Source organism: Puntigrus tetrazona, chromosome 20 (assembly GCF_018831695.1).
Source record: "Puntigrus tetrazona isolate hp1 chromosome 20, ASM1883169v1, whole genome shotgun sequence".
Lineage (NCBI taxonomy): Eukaryota > Metazoa > Chordata > Actinopteri > Cypriniformes > Cyprinidae > Puntigrus > Puntigrus tetrazona.
Window position 1 is genome coordinate 15,963,880 of NC_056718.1, and position 26,821 is coordinate 15,990,700.

A 26,821-nucleotide genomic window follows, 5' to 3' on the forward strand; every position below is an offset into this window, starting at 1 on the left:
TTGAATGTGAGTTTGCGCGAGGGCTTTGCTGGATGGGGCTGTTGTAGATTTACCTGTGGAACAAAGAGAAGAGAAGTGTTGCTTGTACAGTTAAGGCTCATTAAACAGCCACTTATAATGCAACCTATAGGTCTGAATATATTATATACAGTATAATATGTTATATAATGTCAACCAGTGACACACCATAAGAGATTTAATTAGGCATGCACTGGACTTCCATCATGAAGAGTTAGTTTTTTCTTTTTCCGTGATTCAAACATAATAATAATAATAATAATATATTATTATTATTATTATTATTATTATTATTATTATTATTATTATTATTATTATTATTATTATTATTGACTTCCATCATAGAAAGTTAGTATTTGTTTCTGAATTAAAATATGATCAAACAACAAAATAGTTAAAAGGCATTATTATTAGTAGTAGTAGTATTATTATAGCTGCTATTTCTTATTTCTTATTTATAATGATTAACTTTATTTCCATTATTATTAACACTATAAATTTCTAGGAAAAAAAACTTTTATATTATTGTTTCTATCACTTAAATGTAACAATTACACATATAATGTTTATGATAATAAATAATGTTTTAATGTTTTGTTTAGTTATTATCATAAAACCAATTAATATTCAAATAAAATATAATAATTCAAGTATTATTTTAAAATAATAAGAATCATTCTTATTTGCTTGTTGTAAGATTTCATCCTAATTAAAACTTTTAAAGACACTTTAGATAAAAGCACCTGCTAAATGCATTAATGTAAATGAATGTAGATTATCTGCTGTGCAGATCTTACACAATGATAGACTGACAACGCATATCTGCATCAGTGATGGAGTATAGTTTTAGAGAAGACTTTGTGCATTATTCATATGTACAAGCATCTGAACACATGTTTATGCAATGAAGGTGATATTGTTGACTGGGGTGTTGTTGCACTTGCCCTTTTCAACTGATCAGAAAGCAGTCATATCTAGTCATAATAATAGCTCAGGAGAAGTTCAAGTGGGAGGTTCTGATCTCGGATCAGCAGTGAGACGTCTCAGCAGGAGTTCAGGAGAGAGCTGTCACACTTATGAATACTGTATATGAGCTCATGACTATAGATAAGAATGCTTGTTGGTTAAGTTAACTTTATCTTAGCAACATTCTTAGAAATGCTTATCACGACAGTGACATATAGACTTTCAGTGCGACTTCTATACTGCGTTTCTGCTTTTCTTTTCATTTCTTCCTTGTGTTCTTGTTTTTTCTTTTAGCTCCCGTTTTGGTTTGGGGAACTAACTGGCTAACTACCAGAGATGACATTAGATCAGTAGAGAAATTCCCATTTAAAGCGGCCCTACTCGTGCGCATTTCTGTCAGCAAAGTGCCGCATTTAGGATCAGAACCTGAGCAGGCTGAGGGTAAGCTCGGGTTTGAGGAGAAGAAAGGGTCCTCAGGAGAAGATGTGATTTGTCTGGCTGGAAGCTCCATGACCCCAGAGGGTTTCCTTGCTTCGGTGAGCCATTTACACGCTGAGAAAGAGAAAGACAGTGAGAAAAGCAGAGGGAGAAGGAAACCGAGAGAGAAACCTTGCCCATTTCACAATCTTACAGGTTTAATGAGTCGCCAACCAACCCCACCACCCCATAACACACCCACATACACACACACACACACACACAAACACTAACCACTGTGTCTGATGTGTGGCAATGGCTCGGATAAAAATAGCATCGTTGGTGAAGGCAGCTTGGGAAAGAACAAAATTAGATAGATTTCATTTACGTGCATAATACATTTAACGTACATGCACATTATCCTGACCCCATTTACTTATGCTTATACGTTTTTTCTCATTTTGTCTGTATTTTTTTTTTTTTTTTTAATGAGTTTGTGTTTTGAGAAATGACTGACTAGTTTTAATATTTTTAAAGTGATACTTCAACAGTACCTGTGCAGATTTTTGAGTTACGTTCATTAAAATGCCAGAGCCATCCAAGCGAGAATCGCATTCTAGTCATAATAATGTCATCACAATTCTAACAATGCACAATGAGAGTGTTTATATATACAACCGGCTTGTTATAAAAATCTGATTTTTATAGCTTTTTGGATGTGAACAGACATTTGATGTATATTGCAAAAATATACGTGTTAGGTTAGTTAGCATAACTGGCGTAAGATTGTGCGTGTAATTGCTCTCTCTGTTATACGTAGTCCTATACCATCAGACAACGCTAGTCAGTGCTTATGCTATCAACGTGAGTGAGATTTTCTCATTCTTACCTATCAAACTCGTGCCATGCTCTGCCAAACTCTTTTCAATTCCCTTGGTTCCAGCAGATGTTACTTCAAGCTGGAGTGAAACTCTTGAGCTTCTCTTGGTGTTAGCATGACACTAACCAAGCCGTTTAATAATGCATTCATAATCTACCGTGTTCAGTACCAAAAAGTTTGCAGAAAGGTTAAGTAGCTCTGAAGGTTTTAATGGTGGAGTTTTGCTGAATCATGTGGTGCTACAGGAATGTTGTCGGGCTGACAGACAGGCTTTTATTAACTGATGAGCATGGACACACACATACACACCCAGCGGGACCATTCAGTGTTCACACCATGCTCATTAAGACTGAAGAACCACAATATCTCAATTGCTTCTTTTTTTTTCAGAGTATGAATATTTATATGGGAATTTTGGGCTGAATCAATGATTTTGGTGCTAGTGAGCATATGATTCACTCTGCAGTGGTTTGTGATGACGACAGCATAATAACAAAGCATAAGGATATTTTGAACCCTCATTCATCGGTTTGTATGCAAATTTATTTTTGTAATTCATATAAAAATGCAACGAAAAAGGAAGTAAATGTAATTAAAAGTATAATTCAATTTTAAAGAAAGAAATTAAAACATATTTGAGAACAAATGTTTCATATTCAGCCAATGTAAATATATGTTGTCTCATATATTTGCTTTCTGAATACTCTAAACAGACGTGAAAGTAAAGATTTAGCATCAACACCTATCCTTTGCAGACTGCTGCGGTGAATGGCAAAGTGTCACTATATTGAATGCTTGAAAAGCATTAGTAATAATCTTGCTTGAATTGAAAAACATCTTTTATTCTAAGAACAGAAATCCAATTTTACATTTTCCAACTTTTCACTAGTAAATTGTCTCTGTGCCTAACAGAATTCAGTACAGAAAAGATGGAAGGACTGATGTAGGCACTGAGAGAAAGTGTAATGTAGCTCTGAATCAACAGTTGTATTATGAATAAAGGTGGATTATATATATATATATATATATATATATATATATATATATATATATATATATACACACACATAGGTCGTTGTATAGAGGTTATCTCTGCTATTTGTCATTCTTAGGAGAGTTCATCATTATTCAAACAAGTTATTGTATATGAAGGCTACAACACTCTCTTAGATTATTCTGTTGCCATTTTCATGGGAAGCCCTGATCTACATTAGATGCTGCTGTGACCCTAGTTGAGTTAAGAGGGAGGAGAGAGAGAGAAAATAGAGAGAGAGAGAGAGAGAGAGAGAGAGAGAGAGAGAGAGAGAGAAGAGAAAGAGAAAGAAAGAGAAGAAGACTGAGACAGCCAAACACAGGGAATGAGAGATTTCTGTGGAGGTGAATAAAACATTCAGGGGCAGCCCAGGTTAGATCCTGGATTCAGGATCAGCAGGCATGCAGTGTAAACAAATCCAGCTTTACCTCTCACCCTTGTAAACATCTGCAGCCCAGCAGTGTATCAGGCTAAATTAGGACTGTGGTGGTTTTAAATGACATAATATAGTTGCAAAATGTAATTTTCAAAAAAACAATAACGGGTAAAAGAAAAGAAGAAGGAAAGCAATAATTGAGTAATAAAATTAATCTGAACATATAATTATGCAACGCTAAATGTATAAGAGCTACTCAAAAATACTCTAAAACTTAAACTAAAAACTATAACTGAGGCGTTTTGTCTGACACATAAATGCTTTACTCAACCAAATGGCATGGGATGGGGAGGGGACTATCTGTTTGCTCAGGGTCATATTCATAAAGTCATTTCGAAAAACAGTGGGGTTCATTTGTGCAGATCTGTTCAGAGGCTTTCCCTTTTCACTGCAGCTGATAACTGAGAAGCAGGTTTTGCGTAATGCATTTGTATTTATATTCAACAAGAGATGATACCCAAAGTACTGTAATGCCAGGTTCAGTTTTCTATATAACTGGTTTAATATTTAACATATTGCTATGGACGTGGAGAATATTACAAAATATCTGACTGTTGGCGCCACGATTCACCAGAATCAGAATCAAAGTATTTTAATAGGTTTATAAACATTTTCTATTTTGTTGAATAGTTTAAAAATTATATAATAATAATAATAAAAACTATACTACATAGGGTAAATTAAAATTTTATCTAGATTATATTAAACATTAAATCTGCAGTCTGTAACTTTTTGGTATTCAAAATTGAGTACATTTATATAATAGCGAGTACACCATGAATCCATTTTCCAAACCGTGTTTTTGGCTTGTCCTCATTCACTATGGTTTGGGTAGGTACCACTCTTGGAGTAGCCCCGTACTCTGGGACATTAACAGAGAGAAGAGACTCCAGCTACAAATCCTCTGCCAAGGCCTTACGCAGCTCTGTTTATTAACCGCTAGAGCAGCGAAGATTACAGGCTACAGCTTTGAAAAAATTTGGTGCTGGTTGTCTAATTTAAAACTGAACCAGAATGATTTGCAGAGAGGTGCCATTTATCCATAGCAGTATTTATCTGAGAGTAACAAAATAAAGAGAGAGAGGAAGTTTTAGACTTGAGTTTCCCCAGATTATGTAATATACACTACGCACTATGTACTAATGTATGAATTTTGAAGATTTCATGTTGCATGCATAGATCGCCCAATGTTCCACAATTTCTTTTCCATTTAAATGTCTATCATCAGTGCACTTTGAAATGTAAAATCTGAATACACTATTTGTAGAAAACGGCATTGAATAGTGAAAATCGGGATGCACCTTTGTTCTCTGTACAAATACAGAGTCAGTCATTCTCAGCCATATCCAAGACTCCTTGAATCATCAGATCCAATTCTACAAGTGAATCCGATCATCAAGAATTTGTAAGCTGGTGGCAGCCATCCGAAAACAAGCACTGGTGTATAAACTCCAGGTCCTCGTCCCCACAGACTGCATCCACTCTCCAAATCAGTACTGACCTGATTCGCCCATATATGCACAATGACTCAGGAAAGCTATCGAGTCTGTGTGTTGAAAGCGCAACGCATACGCGGCTATCCGTGCATGGCGATGATTCACTCCAATCGGTGAGAGCATCTCACAACATGAGCTAGGGCCACATTATGGAGGCCTATTTCCTGTTGCATTGCAGACCAGTGGGAAGGGGAGGAGTAAATGGAGGGGCCTCATCATCTTTCTTTTGAATGTGAAAAGGATTCCTTTGTGTGTGTTTGTGCAGCGGGGCATTTTCCTTAATAACTAATCTGGGGTGATTACACGAGTTCAGCTCTTAAGAGATCATCTGGTTTCTGCTCAGTCTTTTTTACTTTATGTGTTGTTCTAAAAGAAAGGAGGATGGAGTACATTAGAGAGCTCAAATGGGCATGAGTGGGTATTTTGCGTCTGCAGACATAGTGCACGGGTTGCGGGGTTGTTGTTGCAGGAGTGTGTTAACAGAATACAAAGCATTCTAAAGAGGTGAACAGGTTCTGCTGCCTTGGCATCCCGGATGAAGAATCGGCTCTTGAATTCCTAGAAGATGACAGAAGGATGTATTTTTGTGAAAGCACCGTCTTAATTGCTTTTAATGTTTATATAATCAGTCATGCTTCCCTATTGTGTACTGCAAAAAAAAAAAAAAAATCGTTGTGCTCAATCAATCAGTATTTTTGTCTCGTTTTCCTGGAAAAATATCTAAACATCCTTAGACAAGATCAAATTACTTTTAACAAAATCACATGGGATATTAAGAAGTATTTTCTAGTTTCTTTTTCTTTCCTTATTTGCAAATCTCCTTTTTTGATTTTCTCTTACAAAAAAAAACTTATTGGTTTAGTTAAATTTATACTTAAAACAATTTGCCCGATCACGATAATTAAATTCAACTTCAAACCAAAAATGTACTTTCTAAATGCATGTGAATTGTTAATCTTTTTGAGTGTTTTACCTTATTTTTAATTAAAATGTGCTAAATCGATTTTCCTCCATCCAGTCAACAAGCGATGGATAGAACCAAGTCCGAGAACCAACTTTTAGAATCCATTTCACCATCTACATGGCATTATGGAGAAAAGATGGCAATTTTAAGATTAATAAGATGATTTTTTCATGACGTATAATGCGTTTAATGGTGTCCAGGATCAATAGCGCTGCTCTCTTCCGTCCCGATATTTTGCAAACAGGTCTGAAATTATGGATTTTAGCAGTTTTGCTAGTCTGCCACAGTTTGTCCGGTCTCTAGTCTGAGTAAATCATATACGCACTGGTGGCATCTGTGTTCCATCTGTCGTTTCTCTACCTTGGGTTGTCATTGTCGACCAGCCCTGTGAAAAGTTACATAACAACATCATATAACAGGGCTGGCACAGGCTAATCAGTGGAGCATCGTATCTTGCCTATACAAACTAACTATGGGGATATTTATATACGAACGAGCGTATAGCGGCAAGCACACACATAAAGATGGTAAGGAATGACCAGTCAGTAAATTAAGGAGTTGGCTCTAGGTTTCTTTCCAGACACTGTTTGGGAGTGTCGGACAGAGAGCTCATAGAATGAGTCATGAAGTGGGAGAGCTGTTATTTTTAACCACACGCGCGCGCTCACGCACACCACTCCGCGTGCCTCACACAGGCTGCTATGCAATTGGCTCACTGGGGACAGTCCTGTGATGGAAGACGTGAGGCAACACCTCCATTAGAGTCAGTGCAGGCCCTCCAGCACGAGTGACTCAGCTAAAACACACTGCTAATTATTCATTAGGGGACCAAATGTGCCTACAGTACACAGCCTGCAAGCGGCACGGCCCAAGCACAACGAACAACATCATATTCCCTTTTCCCACATAAACGTTACTTGGTAGATATGGGTTTTTAACAAGATGAGTAATTTTGTCATCCTTTGGTAAAGAGAGCTAGATGAAATGGCTCATTATTGCAATTATTCATTTTAGGGAAGCGGGAGAGAGAGAGAGAGGACAGAGGAAAGAGAGAGAGAGAGAGAAGGGAGCCTTGGCTGGTGGTAATTAAAGCACGTCCTTCTCTCGATAGGGCGCGAGCGGAGAGTCTGGCTGATTGCTCCATGGTTTCTCCGTCTCTGAATGCGTTGTGAATGAGACAGACAGGAGCACGAGCGCTGCATGCTGATTAAAATCATATTTCCTCTCCATCTCGAAACTCAATCCGCGCTGATTTGCCTCACTGATTAGAATTCGCTGGTGACAAAGCTGGAGACAGAGCCCAATGCAAATATATAACCAATCACATTCCGCCACTGCACCGAGCTCATAAAGGCGGGAGAATTAGTACCAAAATGCGCTTTTGGACAGATGTGCGATGAACCGAGTCTGGAAAGACTCATTAGTTGACAAAGAGCGCTTTGGACAGCAGTATGGGTTTGGTTATAGATGTCAGGCTCTCGTGTGGATTCGGATGGTTGTGAGCTGATAAAAGCTAAAGCTCTGTTCCAAAACCTACTCACTGCCTACTGCTTAGATAGGCACCTTGACTGTAAGCTAGTGGTTTGAAATACTGTGTAGATGGTGCTATATGCACAGAGATTCAACTGTACAAGAGACTCGACACCACGGTTGATTTTAACACAGAGCAAGGCTAATGAATAGTCTAAAAATATAGACAAAACTGCGACTTTTCAGTTTTGAATCATTTCTATTTCTAATCAAAATATGCGTCACTTCATCTAATCCATCTCAACTTTTTCCCTCACGGTTGTTTCAGCTGCATTCAGCTTTTCCCATTGTCATTCAGGGAAAACATATTTTCGATTTTTCCAGCATTTGAAGCGATTACAGGAAGTCACTTTGGGAAATTTGTAACTCGGAATATGATTCGGAATTTCGTTGAGGCACGTGTTGATGTAAAAAATGTCTTTGTGACTTTAAATAAATTAGTTTGTTAGAGTATGAATTTATGTGTGAGCGTTTATTTATGAACACGATGATAGCCAACTAAAATGTTCAAATTGTATATATTTCATACTAAATATAAATCTAATCTTTACTGACATATTTACTGACATATTGCTTGAGACTTACTAATATAAAAATTATAATTAATCTTTATTTGCAGTACTACTTGTGCACAATGCACATTTCTTGACATTAAGCCTAAAATGTGTTTTTATGTATGTAAATATACATCAGTATATCTTTATTTTCCGCTCAGTTAAAGTTAAAGTAAAAAAAAAGTTTAGCGAACTTTAAGTATGTAACTATATTTGTAGTATACTTAGCATGACATAAATGTATTTCAAATGGATTTAGTATATTTATTTTTCATTAGGGAACAAATCTTTTTGCAGTTTGCATTAATGAAGTGACAGTATGAAGTGTGAAGCTTTTCGTACTTTCCCAACTTTTTGAATGCGTGGCATGTTGAAAAAAGGGTTGCCCTAGCTTACAAATTAGCTTCAGAAATCATACTTGATAAAACAAAATATATTTGTCTTTTCATCAGTGAAAAAATATCTATATAACTGCAAAAGCGCAAATTCATCTTATTGTAACAAATATCAATTTTGTCTCACTGTAATTGACATGGCCTCAGTTGTCTTGTTAAACCTGGCGTCACGCATCACGGCATCTGGGTCTCAAACAGATTCAGAAGTCTGGACTCTTAGAAAGCAACTAGGTAAATATGGCAAATTTTCAAGAACTCCTAAATCTCGATCGTTCTGGCATGACTTTCTGCATAAGCATGTCGCAATGTATTGCGGGACTGCTCCCGCAAAATGTGGTGAAAATAAATCTACTTTTTGGAATGCTTCTAGGATTAAAATGCAGCCTTCGTAGGCAGCTCAATGGGTTTTGGGAAGCGTTTGCCTTGAATTGTCAGTGGCTTTAAAAATCGAATGGCGCGTTAAGCTTCACAAACCTCTTTGACGCTCTTTGGGCATAGTTTCTTTTTCAGCTCTCTGTGCACGACTACATGTGTTTGTGTGTGAAATACACCTATCTACGTGTAAGAACTGGCCGGGCTGTTCTCTATCCCAACGCGTGCACGTAGAACACGCCAGCTGCAGAGTAAAGCGTGGTGGAGCCCAGCGGGACTGCTGTAGTGTAGAGGAGGAGATGTAATTAGCAGGTATGGTGTGAAAGCGCCAGATCAAGCTGCAGGTGCCCCAGCCATTGTGAACAAGCTAAGCGCGCTGCAAAGTTCATCATGACATTTTCACCTCCGTTATGTGTCATGGGATGGCATTTGTGCTGTGTTTAATCGAGGTTTGTGCTTTAATTTGGAAAAATGCTGCGACTACTGTATCTGATTTTTCTTTTCGGTGTAATTATTAAATAGACTTTAAATAAATGCGACAGAAATTCTAGGTGAAATTAGGACACATCTTCTGCAAATCCTAGAATAAGAGATACTGGAAAAACCGAACACATTTGACTGCATCCATTAGCTCTCAGCTAGTCATCAGCTGGTATAATCTGATGGGTAACATGCGATTTCTTCCTGTCAGGCGATTCTGGCAGTCTGGGTGCCCACATCTCCTCCGGGCCTGGCACCCAAACTTAGGTTGTCGAATGAGGGAATGCCAAAAGCTATTTTCATTGAACTGCTCCTCACTCTCTGAGGGCGTGAAGTCTCAGGAAGCATTCGCCTTTCCGTCGCTGGGAGAGGACTTCTGGTGCCTCCGTTGCCATTGGCGACGTGTTGGTTGGATCCCCACGCGGTTGCCAGGCATCATTAAGACCTGATGGCACGCAGGTTTCTCTCTCCATAAGCAAGCCTCGAGAATGGCAGGGGCAATTAAAGCTCTTCTCTGCCTGATGGAATAGAATGAGGCCCCAGGAGAGAGAGAGAGAGCAGGAGTCAGAGAGAGTAAGCAGAGAGAGAGAGAGATGAGATGGAGAGGGAGGCATTGTTCTCAGCCTTACCTTTGATGAGGATGCGATAGAGTGCATCAGGATGGAAGATGGGTTTGTTTCATTGTTTAGCGCCAGTGTCTTTGTGGATCACATCCATGCCATGCACTATATGGGTTGAGTCAGACTCTGAGAGCCCTCAACTCGAGGCCATTTTGTAGATTAGCTGCATCTGGCAGATCGAGGCGTTCCATTAGTACTGAAATTAGGAAACTTACGAGAAACGTCCTCAGAGCTCAGGTGCCGTCTCAAAGCGGGAAATGTGCCAGTCTGTGTTTTGAAGCATGAAGCGTTCTTCTCAAAATACCCGCAATTAGGGGCCGCTGATGTAGTTGTGATTTCAGGCTGATCCAGTTTTCTCGCTCACATTCTGCTTATAACCTATGGCTTAGTGGCTAGTCATGTAGCTAATAATGAAGAGCTCTACTGTGCATGTGCTCTGATTCTAAATGAGGACTGGAAAATCACGAGCAGCCCACACTCTCCACTCTGTGCGGTGATTGGAATTCTGGCTAGACTCTTTGCAGGCATCTGCATTACATGTGCACACACATACACACACAAATTTGCATTACCGTCGCATTCACACCGAGTGAGTCACGCCCGACTGATAAAGGTAGAGCAGAAGTCTAGACTCTTTGAAGCTCTTGACTAAATATACCACCGTATTGAGCAGCCAAACATTTTCAAACACTGACCATCAGTTTTATTCTCCAGCAGACAAAAGGAGGATGTAGCATACTAACATGCTGCTCTCACTGTTTCTGTAATATATAGTGTGTATGCTCTGTTCAGCTTGCATAGGAAACACATATGACCTACTACAATATATTTGCAAAAATCTGTAGAATACAAAAATGTATGTTGCGTGGATTATAGTATCTCACAATGGTTGTGAGAGAGAAACCAGAAAATGATATACAATACAATTGGGTTTTTATTATTTTAAGCAAGGACTTGTAGATTGTTACAAAAGTTTTCTGGGTTTTTTTTTCAGCTGCTTTTTTTCACTTTTTTTTACACATCAAATTGTATCAGAGTTTCCACAAAATTTCTAAAGCAGCACAACTGTTTTTGGGATTGATAATAATAGCAAATGTTTCTTGAGCACCAGTTCAGTTATAAAATGATTTCTCAAAGGATCATGTCACACTGAAGACTGGAGTAATGAGGCTAAAAATTCATCTTTTCCATCACAGGAATAAATTAAATTATAAAATATTCCCAAACAGAAAGTTATTTTCCACAATATTGCTGTTGCTATTACTGTACTTTGGATCCAATAAATGCTGCTTGATGAGCATAAGACGTGCCTTTCATACATTACCAACACCAGAATCTTATCAACCCCAAACCATGGAACAGTAGGTAACAAATGTAATATCATTAATTATCACTTATTATTTGATCACGCTCTAAATGTTAAGAATTTTACATTAATTATGTATCACCCTCTTGCATTTAAGAGCTGATAGCAATGACAAAAAGATAGTAGATGAATAACGTCTACTGTTTCTTTAACTATTAAAAAAAAAGTTTAAATGTGCAGTGTTCAGTGCGCTATTGTAGGCAAGTATTCCATACTGAAGCACGAGTCAACGTTTTTTTAAATCAGAGAATGCAAAATGAATAATGTCTCATGACGTGATTGTTTCAGGGCTCTTGTAGACATGATGCCATCTGAATTGGGGCCAGGCAACAACCAGCCAAGCAAATCTGACCGGTCACACCACATAAATCCAGACCAATCTCAGGGTCACTGACACCAGCGCTCTAACGTAACAGACAAACATGTGTCATGAATCGACAGTAAATATGATTTTTGGATTTGCACGTTCAGTGTTTTTGGACTGTCCGGCGGGGTGATGTTAGGCAGGGTTGAGGGGAAATTAGCTGGAGATTGCATGCAGAGCCTTGAGGGTTGTAGGGTCATGTCTCTCTGACTAGGTCACTCTGTTCCTGATGACTGGGCGTGATGCACACTCACACAAACACACATGCACACTCTCGTGGGGGTGGAGAGCTCACAGTGGTGCTGTGCATCTGGAGCAGTTTTTAGATGAATGGGATGTGACAACAGTCCTGCCAGGCGAATGCCTGGGCAAGGGATTTTTTTTTTTTGGAAGAGTTTGGTCTGATGCTAAAATTGTGAAGATTCTCTACTCTCTTGAAAGACTACAACTATTTTTTGATGCACAATGATTGTAGTCTGCAAAATTATTTTGACATTCTGTTAATTAAAAAAAGTAATATGTAATATGAAAGTTTCATCATTATTTCACAATTGAAAAAAAAAGATAGGTAGGTAAGTTAAAAATTCATCATGTGCCTTTCTCTTTTACCACCTGTGTTATTATTATTTTAGTCATCGGTATGTGTTAAAGTATAAAAATTAAGTTGAGTTATGCTAATTCAACTGAAAATGGCTTTTGAATTCACTAGTTGAATGTTTTCTTTTTCCCTTTCTTGTAAATTACAGCAGTTTTGAAATGTAAAAATTACAAGTTGTTTTGTGAAGTTGTTTATATATTTTGTACTTTATTTTTTTACCTAAATATTCTGGCAAGCACATTTTGTAAAAACAACAGTACTTTGTCAAACTTTCCATAAAATTTAATAATAATTCATTTAAATCTTCTAAGATTTACAAAAGATGCAAGATAACCATTAAAGCATAAAAAAGTGGTCCATACAACTATACTTACAGTGTTCCAAATAATATAATAGTTTTTGTGTGGAAAAGACAGCATTTAAGTTAATTTATTGATATTTTCCTCCAGTGAGCTCTTAATGCTGTGACCAAATCATTGAGTCAATAGCTGAACTCTCAAACCGATTCAGTCTGATTCCTGAACTCAGGCTTTGTGAACTACATTAAATGATTAAATTAAAAGATCTGACTTGAGAAAAAAAGGTTTAACTACTTTTTTCCTCAACACAAGAAAAAACTGAATTTAAGTCATATGCATCACTTTTTGTTCCTCAAAAACAAAAAAGCCATAGCCATGGCGACTCAGAACAACTTTAGGTTGAGTAAATGATGTCAGAATTTTCATTTTGGGTGAACTAAACCTTAAAAATCAAATCCTTAGCAAGCTCAGATAAACCCGAGGCTATCTGCTGTAAGTAACTGAAACTGCGTAACGTGTGAGGCGCAGCCACATGAGTATGCAGGGTTCGCATGGGGAAAGCGTTGCTTTTGGATAGGACATGCAGAGCTCTGAGACTGCAGACTCTTCTAAAAGAGCCCATATTTCTCCTCTCAAAAGAGAGAGAGAGAGAGAATTAGATTTTGAAGCTGTATGTCCCACTTTATGTGAGACAGAAGGGTGTTGGGCATGAATACTAAACAGTGTTTTCCCCCAATTACAAGCAAGCTGGGCCAGATCGCTGCCACTGGGGGACAGCTGGAGCTCATATGCTTTGATTTGACCAAGTGAAGTTCAGATGAGAGCTTCCCATATTGCCCCAGTGTGAGTGATTGAGCGATCTATCAGCGGAAAGAGAGGGCAGCGTGAGCGAGTGCATTTTTGTGTGTGTGTGAGGCGGACGTGAGAAGGTGTTACGCACAAAGATCCATCTTTCTAAGGAAATTTGTTCAAGTCTGTATTTCTGTCATTGAAAGGTTTTCAATAGACATCTCCAGCATTTGGAGAGCACCCTTTGTGTCACTGGCCTTGGAGCTGACAAATACTTGCATGCACATGCGAATCTGTATCTGTTCCTCTTGCTCGCTCTCTCTCTCTCTCTCTCACTCTCTCTCTCTCTCACACACACACACACACACACACACACACACACACACACACACACAAGTGCCAGCACACACATTAACAGGATTTGCAAGGAGCATGAGATAGAAGTGTTAGCTTGTTGACAGAGGACTGGAGCACTCAATATGTTAGAGTGTGTGTGTGGCTGAAAAACAGTTTTTGGAAAGAAAAGTTCATTGTTTGTATTGCATTATGTTATATGATAATATTATTATTAAATAATATATTACTTCATATTATATTATAAACAAGCACCTCAGAAAAGAATACACGACTCTGTTTCCTTATTTTAAAAAGTTCAAAAATAAAAACTCCCCAGCGATTTAGCTTTTGTACACAAAGGCTTAAAGACTGTCATATTTCCCTCAAAACAGAAAAAAATAAATATAGGTGACTTTATTCCTTATGAACGATGCATGTTCCTAAACTTTAAAAAGCTGCCCCTGTCACTTATTATATTATAAAACAAAAGCAGAATGACAGATTTTTGCTTGTTTTTTTCCTCGCTGTGATACTGTGATAATGGAGGCCCCGAATAGCTTCAGACATCTGTATGTCTTTTCTTATAAGAGTGCCGCATATCAGTTTGCAGATTTAACGCGACTGCAGTTCATGACAAATGATGGTGCATTCTTTTCCTTTAACAGAAAATGAGTTTTGAGAACAGCTTTGAGGACACACAGCGGACCATTCTGCCTAATCGCACCACACAGGAGGCGCTCCTCACAAAACACATCTGTCCCACCATCAACCCAGTAAATCTCAGGTAAGGCGCTTTACTTTTACTTTGTTCTGGGCAATAAAGCTGCAATTTTTGGCTAAACACATACGCATATGGCACACTTATCTGGAAATACTTCAGGAGTTTTGAAGTCGACGTCGGATTGGATAATTATACAGGATTTCCTGGAGATGTGTGTGTCGCGTTTTTAATGTTCCGCCTGGAAAAAAGTTGCTGTGACGCTTGAACTCCTTAACAAAAGTAGAAAGCCGTGAAAGACACACAACTGTGATGGCGCACTTATCAGGATAAACTTAATGCTGCATTTTCAAAAGTATATTTAATATTTGTATGTAAGTTCGCGGTATTGAATCTTTAAAATACGTTTGAGATTTTACACACCGTATTTGTGGCAACATTTCCACACGCCCTAAACATGGCGTCAGCGTCACAAAATGAAACGTGATTGGTAGTCAAAGCAGACAAAGTTCCTCAGAGCTTCTGCTGTTAGTCTGAAGGTCTGGTTATGAGAGACTACATGGATTCCATAAAAATACTGAACAGTTATATTTACCATGATGACATGATAACGTGTCGATCCAGCAGGAATAGACTGCATTTTAAAATACGATTTTAAAATAGAAAACAGCAGTTTTAAATTTTTTATAATGTGTTTGCACTTTCAAAAACAGTTAAAAGTCTTACTGGCTTTACATTTTTTGAATGATAGTTCGTGTTGAATCATATTTTGTGCTGCTTTGTTTACTGAACAGAAAAAAAATCTAAATTATACAAACCATTCTAGCGCTACAAGACTTAATCTGTAAGTACAGTACACTAACCAGGAGATTGCTAGGTCATTTCCAGAATGCACCTAGCATCAAACGCTTACTACATTCATGTGTAAAGTTTCTCAAGTCATAAGAAAACACAGCCTTATTTTTTTGCTTTTAATTATCTTTTATCCCTAATGAGCAAGAGAAGCAATCTTGCAATCTTCAAAGTATTACAGAAGAAGTAAAGTACTTAAAAAATGTGTTTTTGTTTATGTATTAATGTCTTAATGACATTATGTATGTAAATAATAGTTTTTCTTGATAAAAAAAAGCATAAAGCATTTTGTACAACACAAAGGTGTAATGTTTTCCAATGTTTAGCGTCCAGTGGAACTGACCAAATGCGTGTTCATTATAAACTGATCTACAACTAGGGAACAGAATAAGACAAAAAAACATGTTTACAGCATGCAATATAAACAGCGATGCATGATAACCACGTACTGCATGACCACCAATAGTTATCCGTGTTTCACAGTCTGTATTTTTCATAATAAACACGTTCTTTTATCATCTATGATCTGACTCTCAAGCAGTTCAGTGCAGTTCAAAGCCGTGCTTGCTGCAGACATCATTGCCTTTTACACTTGCTTTCACAGTTGATAGTAGATGGAGGTCAGGCTAATTGCTGCTTCTTTTCTCCAGATGGAGGTGGATGCAGCCGAGAAAGCGTCATCGAACACGATCTAAAGGTGTCGAGGTACAACGCACTCACATGGTATTAGCTATAGTCTTAATCAATGGTCAGTTCCGTTTCCCCACTTTCAATCCATAACTGACTTTTAATGCCTTTCATGAATTATCACTGACGTCAGCAGTAGACTATTGATTAGACAGGTGGACCAGAAGAGCCCAGAAAATTAGTCTGCTCATAATAATATGATTTCTTTGTGTGGTGAATGTTGAAATGTTTCCTCACTCATTGTTCTTGCTTTTATTGTTTTGCAGTTGCCGTGGAGGCTGCACAAGAGCTGTTCAGGTCAGGCTGCATACATTCACTTAAAGTCAACACAGTTACAACCAATTTACTTTCATAATGTGATGTGCTACACAGGATATTTAACTGGTAAAAAACTCAATGTCATAATTCCAAAAATGTATACAATATACAGTATTGTTCAAATGTTTGGGGTCTGTAACGTTTTTGAAAGAAATCTTCTATTTTCACTTAAAATGCATTTTTTATATACTCTAAAATAATACAGTAATATTACAAAATATTGCAATTTCAAGTAACTATTTACTATTTTAAATGCAATTAATTCCTAGGATAGCCATTTTAAACTAAGAGCTTTTTGAAATCCTTCTATTGTGCTGATTTGCTGCTCAAGAAACATTTGTTATTATTATCAATGCGGAAAATATGTTTTAATATTCCCTGATAAATATAGAACAGCGTTCATGTGAAACAAAAGCACTTTTAATCAATGTAATTTTAAAAAAATATTACTACCTCAAACTTTTAAGTAAGTTTCATGCATTTTGTTTTTATAATTTCTCTTTAGAAATGTAATCTTTAAAATTTAATTTAAAAACCAGAAATGTGTGGCACATAAGCTTGATTTTTTTTTTGTTTTTACATGTCTAATTCATAGTTACCTAGTACAAGTGCCAACTTAAAAAAAAGGAATTGTACTTTCGTCATTTGCTCACAGATGCATTCGCACCTTGCATTTTCTGTCTTTAAAGACTAAAACAGGTGTATGACGCGAAGTGCATTTCTGTTCAAGGTGGCATCTAAGTATAATTTTGCTAATTGATATTTTTCGATGTGATTTATCCAATATGGCAGGTACTACAGGCAGAACCTATAAATAGACCTTTCAGACTAATTGCCTTCAGTGAGAACATATGATTCTCCCAATTAGTATTAGTAAATATCCCTGCACTCCTAATGAAATCATGCATCATGATGAGAGTGAATGGCCTGCTTTTCCTCCAGGGCAGTGAGTCGTTTTACTCATATCTGCCCGTCACTATTTCCCCTGCATATCTTTCCCTTAAGCACAATTTACAGGCCTCCTAAATGGCAGCATTTTCCTCATTAAGAATGGTTTAACACCCACGCTGTTGTTAAAAAAGGCTCTTTTTTATATTTTCTGGCTACGTGTCCAATTACAATGACAGCGGCAAGGACACAAGGGTGTGTGACTGTGGGAGTGTGCTATGACCGCTTTCCAGAGGCGGCTCTCTACTATGTCATCTTTATTATGGTATCAGACTGAGAGGAGAAGTAAAAATTCCTCTATTGTCTCTCTCTCTCTCTCTCTGTCTCCTTCCCAATCACCAGGGCAATCTGCTTCATCAGCAGGTCCAGGCCTGTAGCTGCAGGCATCTTTAACACCAGTTACACTCACTGATGGGTCACCAGCTTGATCAGACACAGATCCCTAGCCAACATCATCAAGGGAGATGCAACTCTTGTGCTAGGCTAGACATGTTCCCGCTCAATTATGTACTCTTTTGCTACATTTTAAGCTTAAAATAGCTTCAGGTTTAAAACATGCACTATTGACTTCAATTTCAAGACTAAACGCAGTTTTGTGGAAGCTACTAATTCGGAAGCTTGCTTTCCAAACTACAAGCGGATCGAATATATAACTTTATATTGTATTATTTATTACTTCATCAGAGACTTATATACAAAAATCTAGAAATACAGACAAATTTAATATATGATTTACGGAGGGTTTAAATAGATTGTATTATATTATATTATCATTGAATTGTTTGGCATTAATAGCAGTTTTTGTAAATTGGAATATTGTGATAAATGATCACAATTAAAATAACTGTTTTATATTCTAATGTATTTTAAAAAGTAATTTATTCCTATGATGGCAAAGCTGAATTTTCAGCAGCAATTGCTCCAGTCTTTACTGTCACATGATCTTTCAGAAATCATTCTAAAATGCTTGTTGGATGCTTAGTGTGTTATCAGACTGAGCATTTATATGAAACAGAAATATTTTGTAATTATTATAATTATTATTATATGTCTTTTTCTGTCACTTATATTTTGCAAGAACATAGAAAGTAAAAAATGCATTTATGTGACCCAGAAATCTGCAGTTACATTGTAAAAGATTTTAATGTCACTTTAAATATTTTCCTGTGTCCTTGCTAAATAAATAGTATCTGAAAAAATGTTACTGACCCCAAACCTTCGAATGGTAGTGTATAAATACTTCCCTTCAGTAATACAAGTATTACAAAAATGTATATTTTTTAATTTATTTTGTGTGAATGCACAATTCGAGGATGCTTTTGAACTTGTGCTGCTGCTCACGCTCACAAATGTGACTTTTGATATGCACATAAATACCACTGCCAATAAAAGCAAACGCTTAATGAATATGTTAGGTTATCAGTGACACTGTAACTAATGTGGGTAGTTTTATGCTGATGACTAGGATACTGGTTTGCTCTGACCCTGAGCTCGAGCGGGGCAGCAGTTCTAAACTTGGATGTTTTCCCTCATGGCTTTTAACTGGCTGTGGACCTAAATGGAGCAGCCAGAGAGTGATATACAATATAAAATATGAAATATGGAGCCTGGTGAGTCATCGGCCTGGAGGACACTGGGAGCTCTCTAAATCTGTAATGAAGGCTGATGTGCCACTCTTCGAACATAGTCAGCAAGAACGAGCGTTTGTGTTTCTCTGTGCGCGCATGTGTGACGTCAGCCTTGTATTAATTATTCCTCTCGTCTGCAGCTGTCCCACACCTGGATGTGATGGCAGTGGACATGTCAGCGGCAAATATGCCCGACACAGGAGGTAAGAACCAAAATCTCATTCATATGAATGTGCCCAGCCATGAACGTCTGCGAGAATGAAAGCTCTTAGCCACTTACAGAAAAACTCAAGACCAATAGCGAAATTAAGTCAATTGAATTAGATTTTTTCTTCACATACATCCTTTTTTGCCAGCCAAAAGTTGTGAAAGTGCTGTTAAAAGATGTGAAACTGCAATGAAACAGAGCTGGCATTTACTGAAGTGAAGCGTTTTAACAAAGTATGATATGTTTTCTGTATAAATGAATAATTAAATAATTTAATGGAATGGTTTGCTTCAGTACTTACAGTACATTACTAGGCCTCAGTATTAGAATTTTTGCTTGGGCTGTTAGCTCTACCTCTTTAAATGTAGCTGCTGTTGACTTAAGAGATAGATCACTCAAAAATGAGCCTGTGTAATTCAAGGCTATAGGTTCACAGTTAGCACTGATCAACTAACATACATAGAGCTCATTAAAAAGAACCAGTGGTTGTTCTCAGATCAAGTTGAGCATCCTTTACCGTATTTGTTAAGCTATATGTGTGTATTATATGTGACCCAGGATCACAAAAACCACTGGGGTATATTTGTAACAATAGCCAAAAATACATTGTATGGGTCACAATTCTAGATTTTTTTTTATGCCAAAAATTAAGTAAAGATCATGTTCCATGAAGATATTTTGTAAATGTCCTACTGGAATTATATTAAAACTTAATTTTTGATTACTAATATGCATTGATAAGAACTTCATCTGGACAACTTAAAAGGAAATATTTTCAGAGTTTCAAAGTTATATCTCAGCCAAATATTGTGCTATCTAACAAACCATACATCAATGGAAAGCTTATTTATTCAGAAAAAATACATAAAATTGACACTTTTTTGGTCCAGGTTCCGAAATGTTGTGTATCTAAACGATTATTAAGTCACTTGATTTATATGGGTTTCTTTTCTCTCATTATGAGCTGATAAAATTTAGGTGGAATGAACTTTCAGGTGGAAGAGTAGAAATCTCCTAGATTTTATTAAATTGATATTTTACGTTTCAATGATGAACAAAGTCTTTATGGGTTTGGTGCATCTTGAAGGTGAGTAAATGAAGAATTTTCCTTTTGGGTGAACTGTCCTTTAAAAACAGATATAAATGGATAATGGGTCTGTTGCTAACTCTCATTAGCATACATAAAAGGATACATGGGGGCTATGTGATGATAGGCACGACATCATTAATATTGTAATCAGCTTGTCAAGTGTCTAGCAAGATTGTGTTGTTTGTTTCTTTGACAAAAAGCCTTTCTGAGGACAAATTGTGGAAGCAATACAAATGGCACCGTATAACTAACAGGCAACTGGAATTAATTAATGTGTATACTTTAACACTGATATAAGCTGAGCGGTTTAAATATTTAGCTTTTTATTGGGCTGGCACCAGTTTCCTCGCATCACGAAGGTAATAACCTCTGATTTGACAACTGCTGTCGAAGTCACTCTCAGTCTGTTCAGCTTCCTTGTTTAACAGTCTCTCCTCTTGATGCTATTTACTGTACCTCAAAAGAAAGATACAAAACAAGAAAGGCAGAACAGAAAAGATTGATGGATACGTCTACTGTGTCACCTCATCAGCCAAGCCCTGTGGAACCACCAACCAGAATTGCATTTCTGCAACAGACAAATGGTACCTCCAGCAGACCTCTCACTGAAAAGGCAGAGAGAGGGCGAGAGAGTGATGAATTACCCCAAACGAGGGTGTGGGGAGAAGAACGCTCCGACTGTGCTGTCAGAGCATGCTAACATTTGGGGGCATTTGTGGGAACATTGTGGGAATGGCAGGGTTGTAATGAGGACACTGCGTTACCTGGGCAGGCTACGCAGCGTCTGCCGCCTTTACCACTCCATTAAAAAGTAATAATGACAAAACAACAACAGCGTTTGTCTCCTGCGGCATACATTGGGTTATATCACAGCAGAGGCGCACACCCCCAATGTATAGCTGCTCTGATGGGGATGAACTGATGCAATGTATACATTGTAAGTTTACGTATTGTAATGACCTTTCAGGGCAAAACATTATAGAAGGCTGATGTGTATATCAGCCTTTTTGCGCTCATAACACACAAACAACTCACAAAATATTTTAACTTCAGGGATGTATGACGGCTTCTTACGGGGTTAGTTCTCTTAAAGAGACGACTTCATACATTATTTACCCCTAAATGGTTCATAGGAGTGCCTTTAAGGATGCACTTTATTAATATGCACCTTTTAAGGGTAGATAGTACAAAAGTTGTTCCTTCAAGGATACTGTCCTACTGACAAGCTGTTGTACCCTTGAAGGTAAAATGTTTTGCATATTTTTCTCGCGTAAGAGATTTATTTAGTAATAAATCAGTTGCTCATTACATGAGTGTCACCAAATAGGACATGAAATATCAATTTCATTAAAGTCATATTGTAATTGTTACTGTACGTTATTGAAATGCTTTTGCTAAAAATAAAAATAGTACTAAACAATCGCGGCCTAGCAATAAGACAAATGCCACACTAATATTAAACTAACATTAAAGTTGGACAGATCTAATGCAATTAACTCAGAGTGTCTGCGGAGTGAAACAGATTATTGACCTAATATGCAACGCTATAGACAACGTTACAGTAGTAAATTAAAGCGTTTCTAGTGTTTAATTAAAACTGTAAAATTGCTGAGTTACAGTAACAGTAGCAACATTTTTCAGGTCTGTTCTTAATAGTGCGCAACGCATGAAGCACAGCATGCACATAAGTCACAGCACAGCAATTCTGGGGAACTTTTTCGCCCTCTAATTAAACTATTCATTGCTTTAAAGAGATAGCTGGTCAGTTGCCGGTCCTCAAGTACTTCTACGTTATAGTAAGGAAAAAATATTGCAGTGAAGACCAACCGGATGTAAACTATCCTAATAACTAATTTATTGCAGTTAATAAATTAGGTAACTATAGATTGGGACATTTGCCCAGTAGATAAAATGTAAAGTGGGCAAATTAAGATCTTAAAATATAATTTTTAAACAAAAATGGTAAAACAAATTTATAAATGTAATGTGCTGCTACACTGGACCAATAGTGTTGCATTCTGTGTTAATATATTAGAAATAACATCTCAAAATACCCACTTTTACACCGTCCTTCACAAGTATACTCTTCCTAAAACACGTTATCTGCTCATTCTCCTTTTTAACGTATTCCTTTTAACAAACGCAAAGACTCAGAATAAGAGGATGTGTCAGTACAGGTGTGACTGCTATGATTTTAACAGGGTTTAGTAATTGCTTTGTGCAAATCATGTTTTTAGTGCCCCTTTTTCTCTCTTTCTCTTTCTTTCTTTCTCTCCTCCTCCTCTCCATCTGTGACTCTCTCTCTGTTCCACTTTCCTATTTTCTATTCCTCTCCAGCGCTCCTCCTCCTTTTTATCTTCCCCACATCCTGGCTCTTTGTTCCTCTACCTTTCCCTTACTCCTTCTGCGGTTCTCTTTCCATCCCTCTTTTTAGTCTTCTTTCTCCTCCTCTCTTTCCCTCCCTTTCTGATGGATGACTCACGTAGGCTGAAGCCCAGGCTGTATAATTCAGGGCTTGACAGGTAGCACTCACTAAAAGAATGGGAACTGAGCCAAGAGCTGTGGTGGCAGCGGCCAGAGAATGGTATAGCCGTGATGCTCGCTCTCGCTCTCGCTTCTCCTCGTTTTTTTTCCCATCAATATAACACCCTGCCTGCTTTCCCTGCTCTACACAAGTCTGGTCTCTCCTCCTTTGTACAGGTAGCCACAGTGCACAGATTTTAATGCTGAGCCTCTTTCATCCACCATTGTATTTTCTCCACCAGAAAAACAAAGAGACAATGTAGATGTGGTGTTTTGTAAGGGAATATGTGAAGTGTGAAAGGCCAATACATGGCTAAGGACGGAAAAAGCATGGTGTACTAAAGCCTGTGGGAGAGACTACGAAAAACTGCAAAATTTATGCATTTAAATTAAGCATAAGTATATATTTGTGATAATAAACAATATACACAGGAGTCAGTTCTTTTCTTTTTTTAAATATGAGGCAATGAGGTAAGATAAAAGAGCTCTCAAAGTATAAAGTTTGATTCAGCCGGGACTTCATTGAGAAATGGCCTGAATGACTGTTGGGAAAGGAACATTAATGAGTTACGCAGTTCAACTTTGCTCTCAAACAGCTGTTTGGTTGTGGCACAAATTGCAATTCATAAAATTCACAGCGGTTAAAACAAAACAGATGTGTTTAAATGCCGATATTCACAGAATCAGATCGAAGAAGGGACCACCTTAATGGCTTTGAAATCATCAGAATACATTTCTTTTTTTGAAAATACCATAGCGTATTTTTAGAGCTGCTATCTCCATTTTTAGTTATTTCGTTTTTTTAGTACTGGGAATAGTGCCACTTTCAAAATTTGCAGTAACAAAGTATTCTGAGGTCGAAAAATAAGAGTCTCTGCAATGGTTACTTAAGAACCACTCACATGTAATATGCTATTTGCACTAATGGAGTGTTTTATCAACATTAATGTCTTCTGGCTTGAATGGAAGTCAATGGAACTATGACCACAGCCATTCGATTGTTGAGACAGAGCAGCTGATGGATGCCTTTGTCTTTTCCTACTCAAGAGTTTATTGAGATTTAGCATGATCGCACGCTTGCAGATGGTGTTCATTTATAGCCTTAGGCCATAATTTACACCTTCGTTCTATGTCATAACATGCAGAAATCATATTTGTGTGCCGGTAACTCACCAACAGCATGCAAACAGATGGGCTCCTGGACTGTGTGGTGCGGCACATGCAGTTTTGTCCTCTGTCTTCTCTTCTCACTCACTCGCTTTTTTTTGATGGGTCTTCGGGATGCAGTCTATGCGGTCTGTTGGCTTCATGCTCGTCAAGTCATTCTAAATTATCTGAGCTATACATGCCGAGGAGCTTGTTTTGTTTATCTGTAAGGGGTTTGTAATTAGCCCAAACTGTTAATTCAACTGTGAGGCTGAGCCAGATGTCTCTTTCATATACTGTATCATTATTCAGACAGCAGCTAAACAATGTGCACACAACAGGATATTTCCAACTTCATAACCTCAAGTGTAAAATCTTGTATTCTTAACTATAGCTGTTGTATTGGGAATGTTTCGTATTTAAATATTTTTATAACTTCTAATACTTTCATATTGTGGTCAGTTCTGCTTCTCATATTCTGTGCAGCACTCTGCTATTGTTAATGTTTAATTCCGCGTTAATACGCTGTTTGTTTCACTCCGCTTCTGTATGTTCCAAAAGACAGTGACTCTATCTGTGGGTTATAATGAAATGGCAGTAGGCGGCGCTAAGTGACTATCTTGTATATTAGTCATTATTTTATTCAATTGATCTGTTTAACTACACTGATTAGTTAAAAGTGGCTGACTTTATGAGTGGGTCATTGAATCATTCATTTAAATGATTCATTAATTAAAATGAATTCATTAAAGGGTTAGTTCACCTAAAATGAAAATTCTGTTATTAATTATTCACCCTCATGTAATTCCAAACCTGTAAGACCTTTATTAATCTCGAACACAAATAAAGATTTTTTATTTATTTTAGAGAACCATCTGACCCTCCATAGACAGCAATACAACTTTGAATTGTTCACAGATCATACGTAGTAAATGCATTAGTAAAACAGTCCATGTGACATGGTGGCACAGTGGCTGGTAACATTAGTTTTGCGATGGTTAGGAGGATACTTTTCTGTGGAAAGAGAAAAAAAGTTGCATAATTTACTCAACCAATCTTCTCCCTGAGTTCATTAATTTTAGAGAGTATCACAATGCATACTTATGCTTTTAACATACCTAACGTAAGCAACCTTGTTTACATCAGAGGAGAAAGCATGTCACGCACAAATGTAATTTCATGCGGTTGTTTACCTAGGGCAAAGCGTCACGTATCTCTCGTTGTTATACTGTCTATAATGGCACGGGAGAGAAGAATAGTAAATTATGTTATTTTCTATTTTCTTTGCGCGAAAAAGTATTCTCATAGCGTCGCAAAACTTCCGTTGAGCCACTGATGTCACCTGGACTATTTTACTTAAGTCTTTACTGGTTTTCTGGATCTGGTATCATTTCAGTTGTATTGCTGTGTCTATGGAGGGTTCAGATGGCTCTCTAATTTCACTAAAAAACATCTTAATGTTTTATTACAAAGATCAATAAATGTCTTATGGGTTTGGAATGACATGAAGGTGAGTAATTAATGACAGAATTTCTTCATTTTTGAGGTGAACTAAACCTTCTAAAGAACAAAGAAATGACTGGCTGATTTCAGAATTGCAAACTATCGCACTTTTCTCTTACTTATTCTGCCATGTCTTTTATATAACATAAAAAGTAATAGTAAGCTAGCATGCAGCTAGTATTCGAAAATCTGTGGTGTTCTTTATGAGTCATTCATTGATTCATACATTCTATACACATTCATTTAGAATCCAAACAACGCTGACTGAATATTTTTACCAATACTACTGTTGCTAATTCTGCCTTCCACCACAACAGAAATATTAAGGACAGTTATGTTATCATTCTCTTCTAAATTGATTGAGCCATCTTATAGAGTCAGTTGAATCAGCCACTAACCTGAATAATTAAAAACACTGATTCATTCAGAATATAGCAAATGACCTTTATGCGTTGATTCATACTGAATCATTGTTTGTATATGCCTTCATAATGGGGTCTGGATTTTTTTGTCAGGTGTTTTGTGTTTTCAATATAATGTCTTTGGTTTGTGAAGAAACAAAAAAATATTTTGAAATATCCTTCAGAAATCCAGTTGCACTCCTCACCCCCTATTACTTGCACTGCAATTTCTGCTCAAAAATTCATACAATCTTGGCTATTTAGACAGACTCCAGAGTTTGCTATACACACACACATGTTTCTGATGTGTGTATCCACACATCTGTGTGATGTTTTACCATGTAACGCCAATCTTTGCATTACTAAGAGAGCTGCTTTCCCCATTGGATAAAATCCTGTAGTCAACACCGAAGTACAGAGTTTCCCACTCTGCTTCACCGTCACATCTGATGATATCACCGGGCAGATCCAGGCCGCAGGTGAATGGCAGACTTATGCCTCGAAGATCACGGTGAGTGCAAACCCCGGCTCCAGGGTCAGACTCCAGCACGAGCCTCTGCGGTAAATTGAACGCCAAGGACATAATCACCGCCAAACAGCCTCACTGGTGTGTGTGTGTAGTAGTGTGATTACCCAGCGTGTTTTGCAGCTGTAGAGGACTATACCGGGCTCCATGGTAATATGAGAAACAGCTGGGCTGCAGAGACAGAAAGAGCCCTGCAGATGCTGTTTCCAGCACCTTCTTTGTTCTGCTTTTTGGGCGCAGAATGAAGGTTAGGGGGATGTCTGTCAGGCTCAGAATCACTGATCTCCTCTCTCTCTCTCTCTCTCTCTCTCTCTCTCTTTCTCTCTCCTCTGTCCTGTCACCTCAAATGATCCTCCTGAG

The 26,821-nt window shown here is 37.5% G+C and overlaps 1 protein-coding gene and 1 pseudogene across 1 annotated transcript in view; one reads left to right on the forward strand and one right to left on the reverse strand.

The window, feature by feature from the left end:
- Positions 1-26,821, forward strand: part of LOC122324516 — a 307,667-nt pseudogene that overhangs the window by 81,157 nt on the left and 199,689 nt on the right.
- LOC122325494 (uronyl 2-sulfotransferase-like) overlaps positions 26,270-26,821 on the reverse strand; it is a 3,497-nt gene continuing 2,945 nt past the window's right edge. The window contains exons 7-8 of the mRNA XM_043220533.1: positions 26,803-26,816; positions 26,270-26,491 (exon numbers count right to left, since the gene is read on the reverse strand). Coding sequence (XP_043076468.1) covers positions 26,270-26,491; positions 26,803-26,816 — 236 coding nt within the window. The remainder of the gene's footprint in view (positions 26,492-26,802; positions 26,817-26,821) is intronic.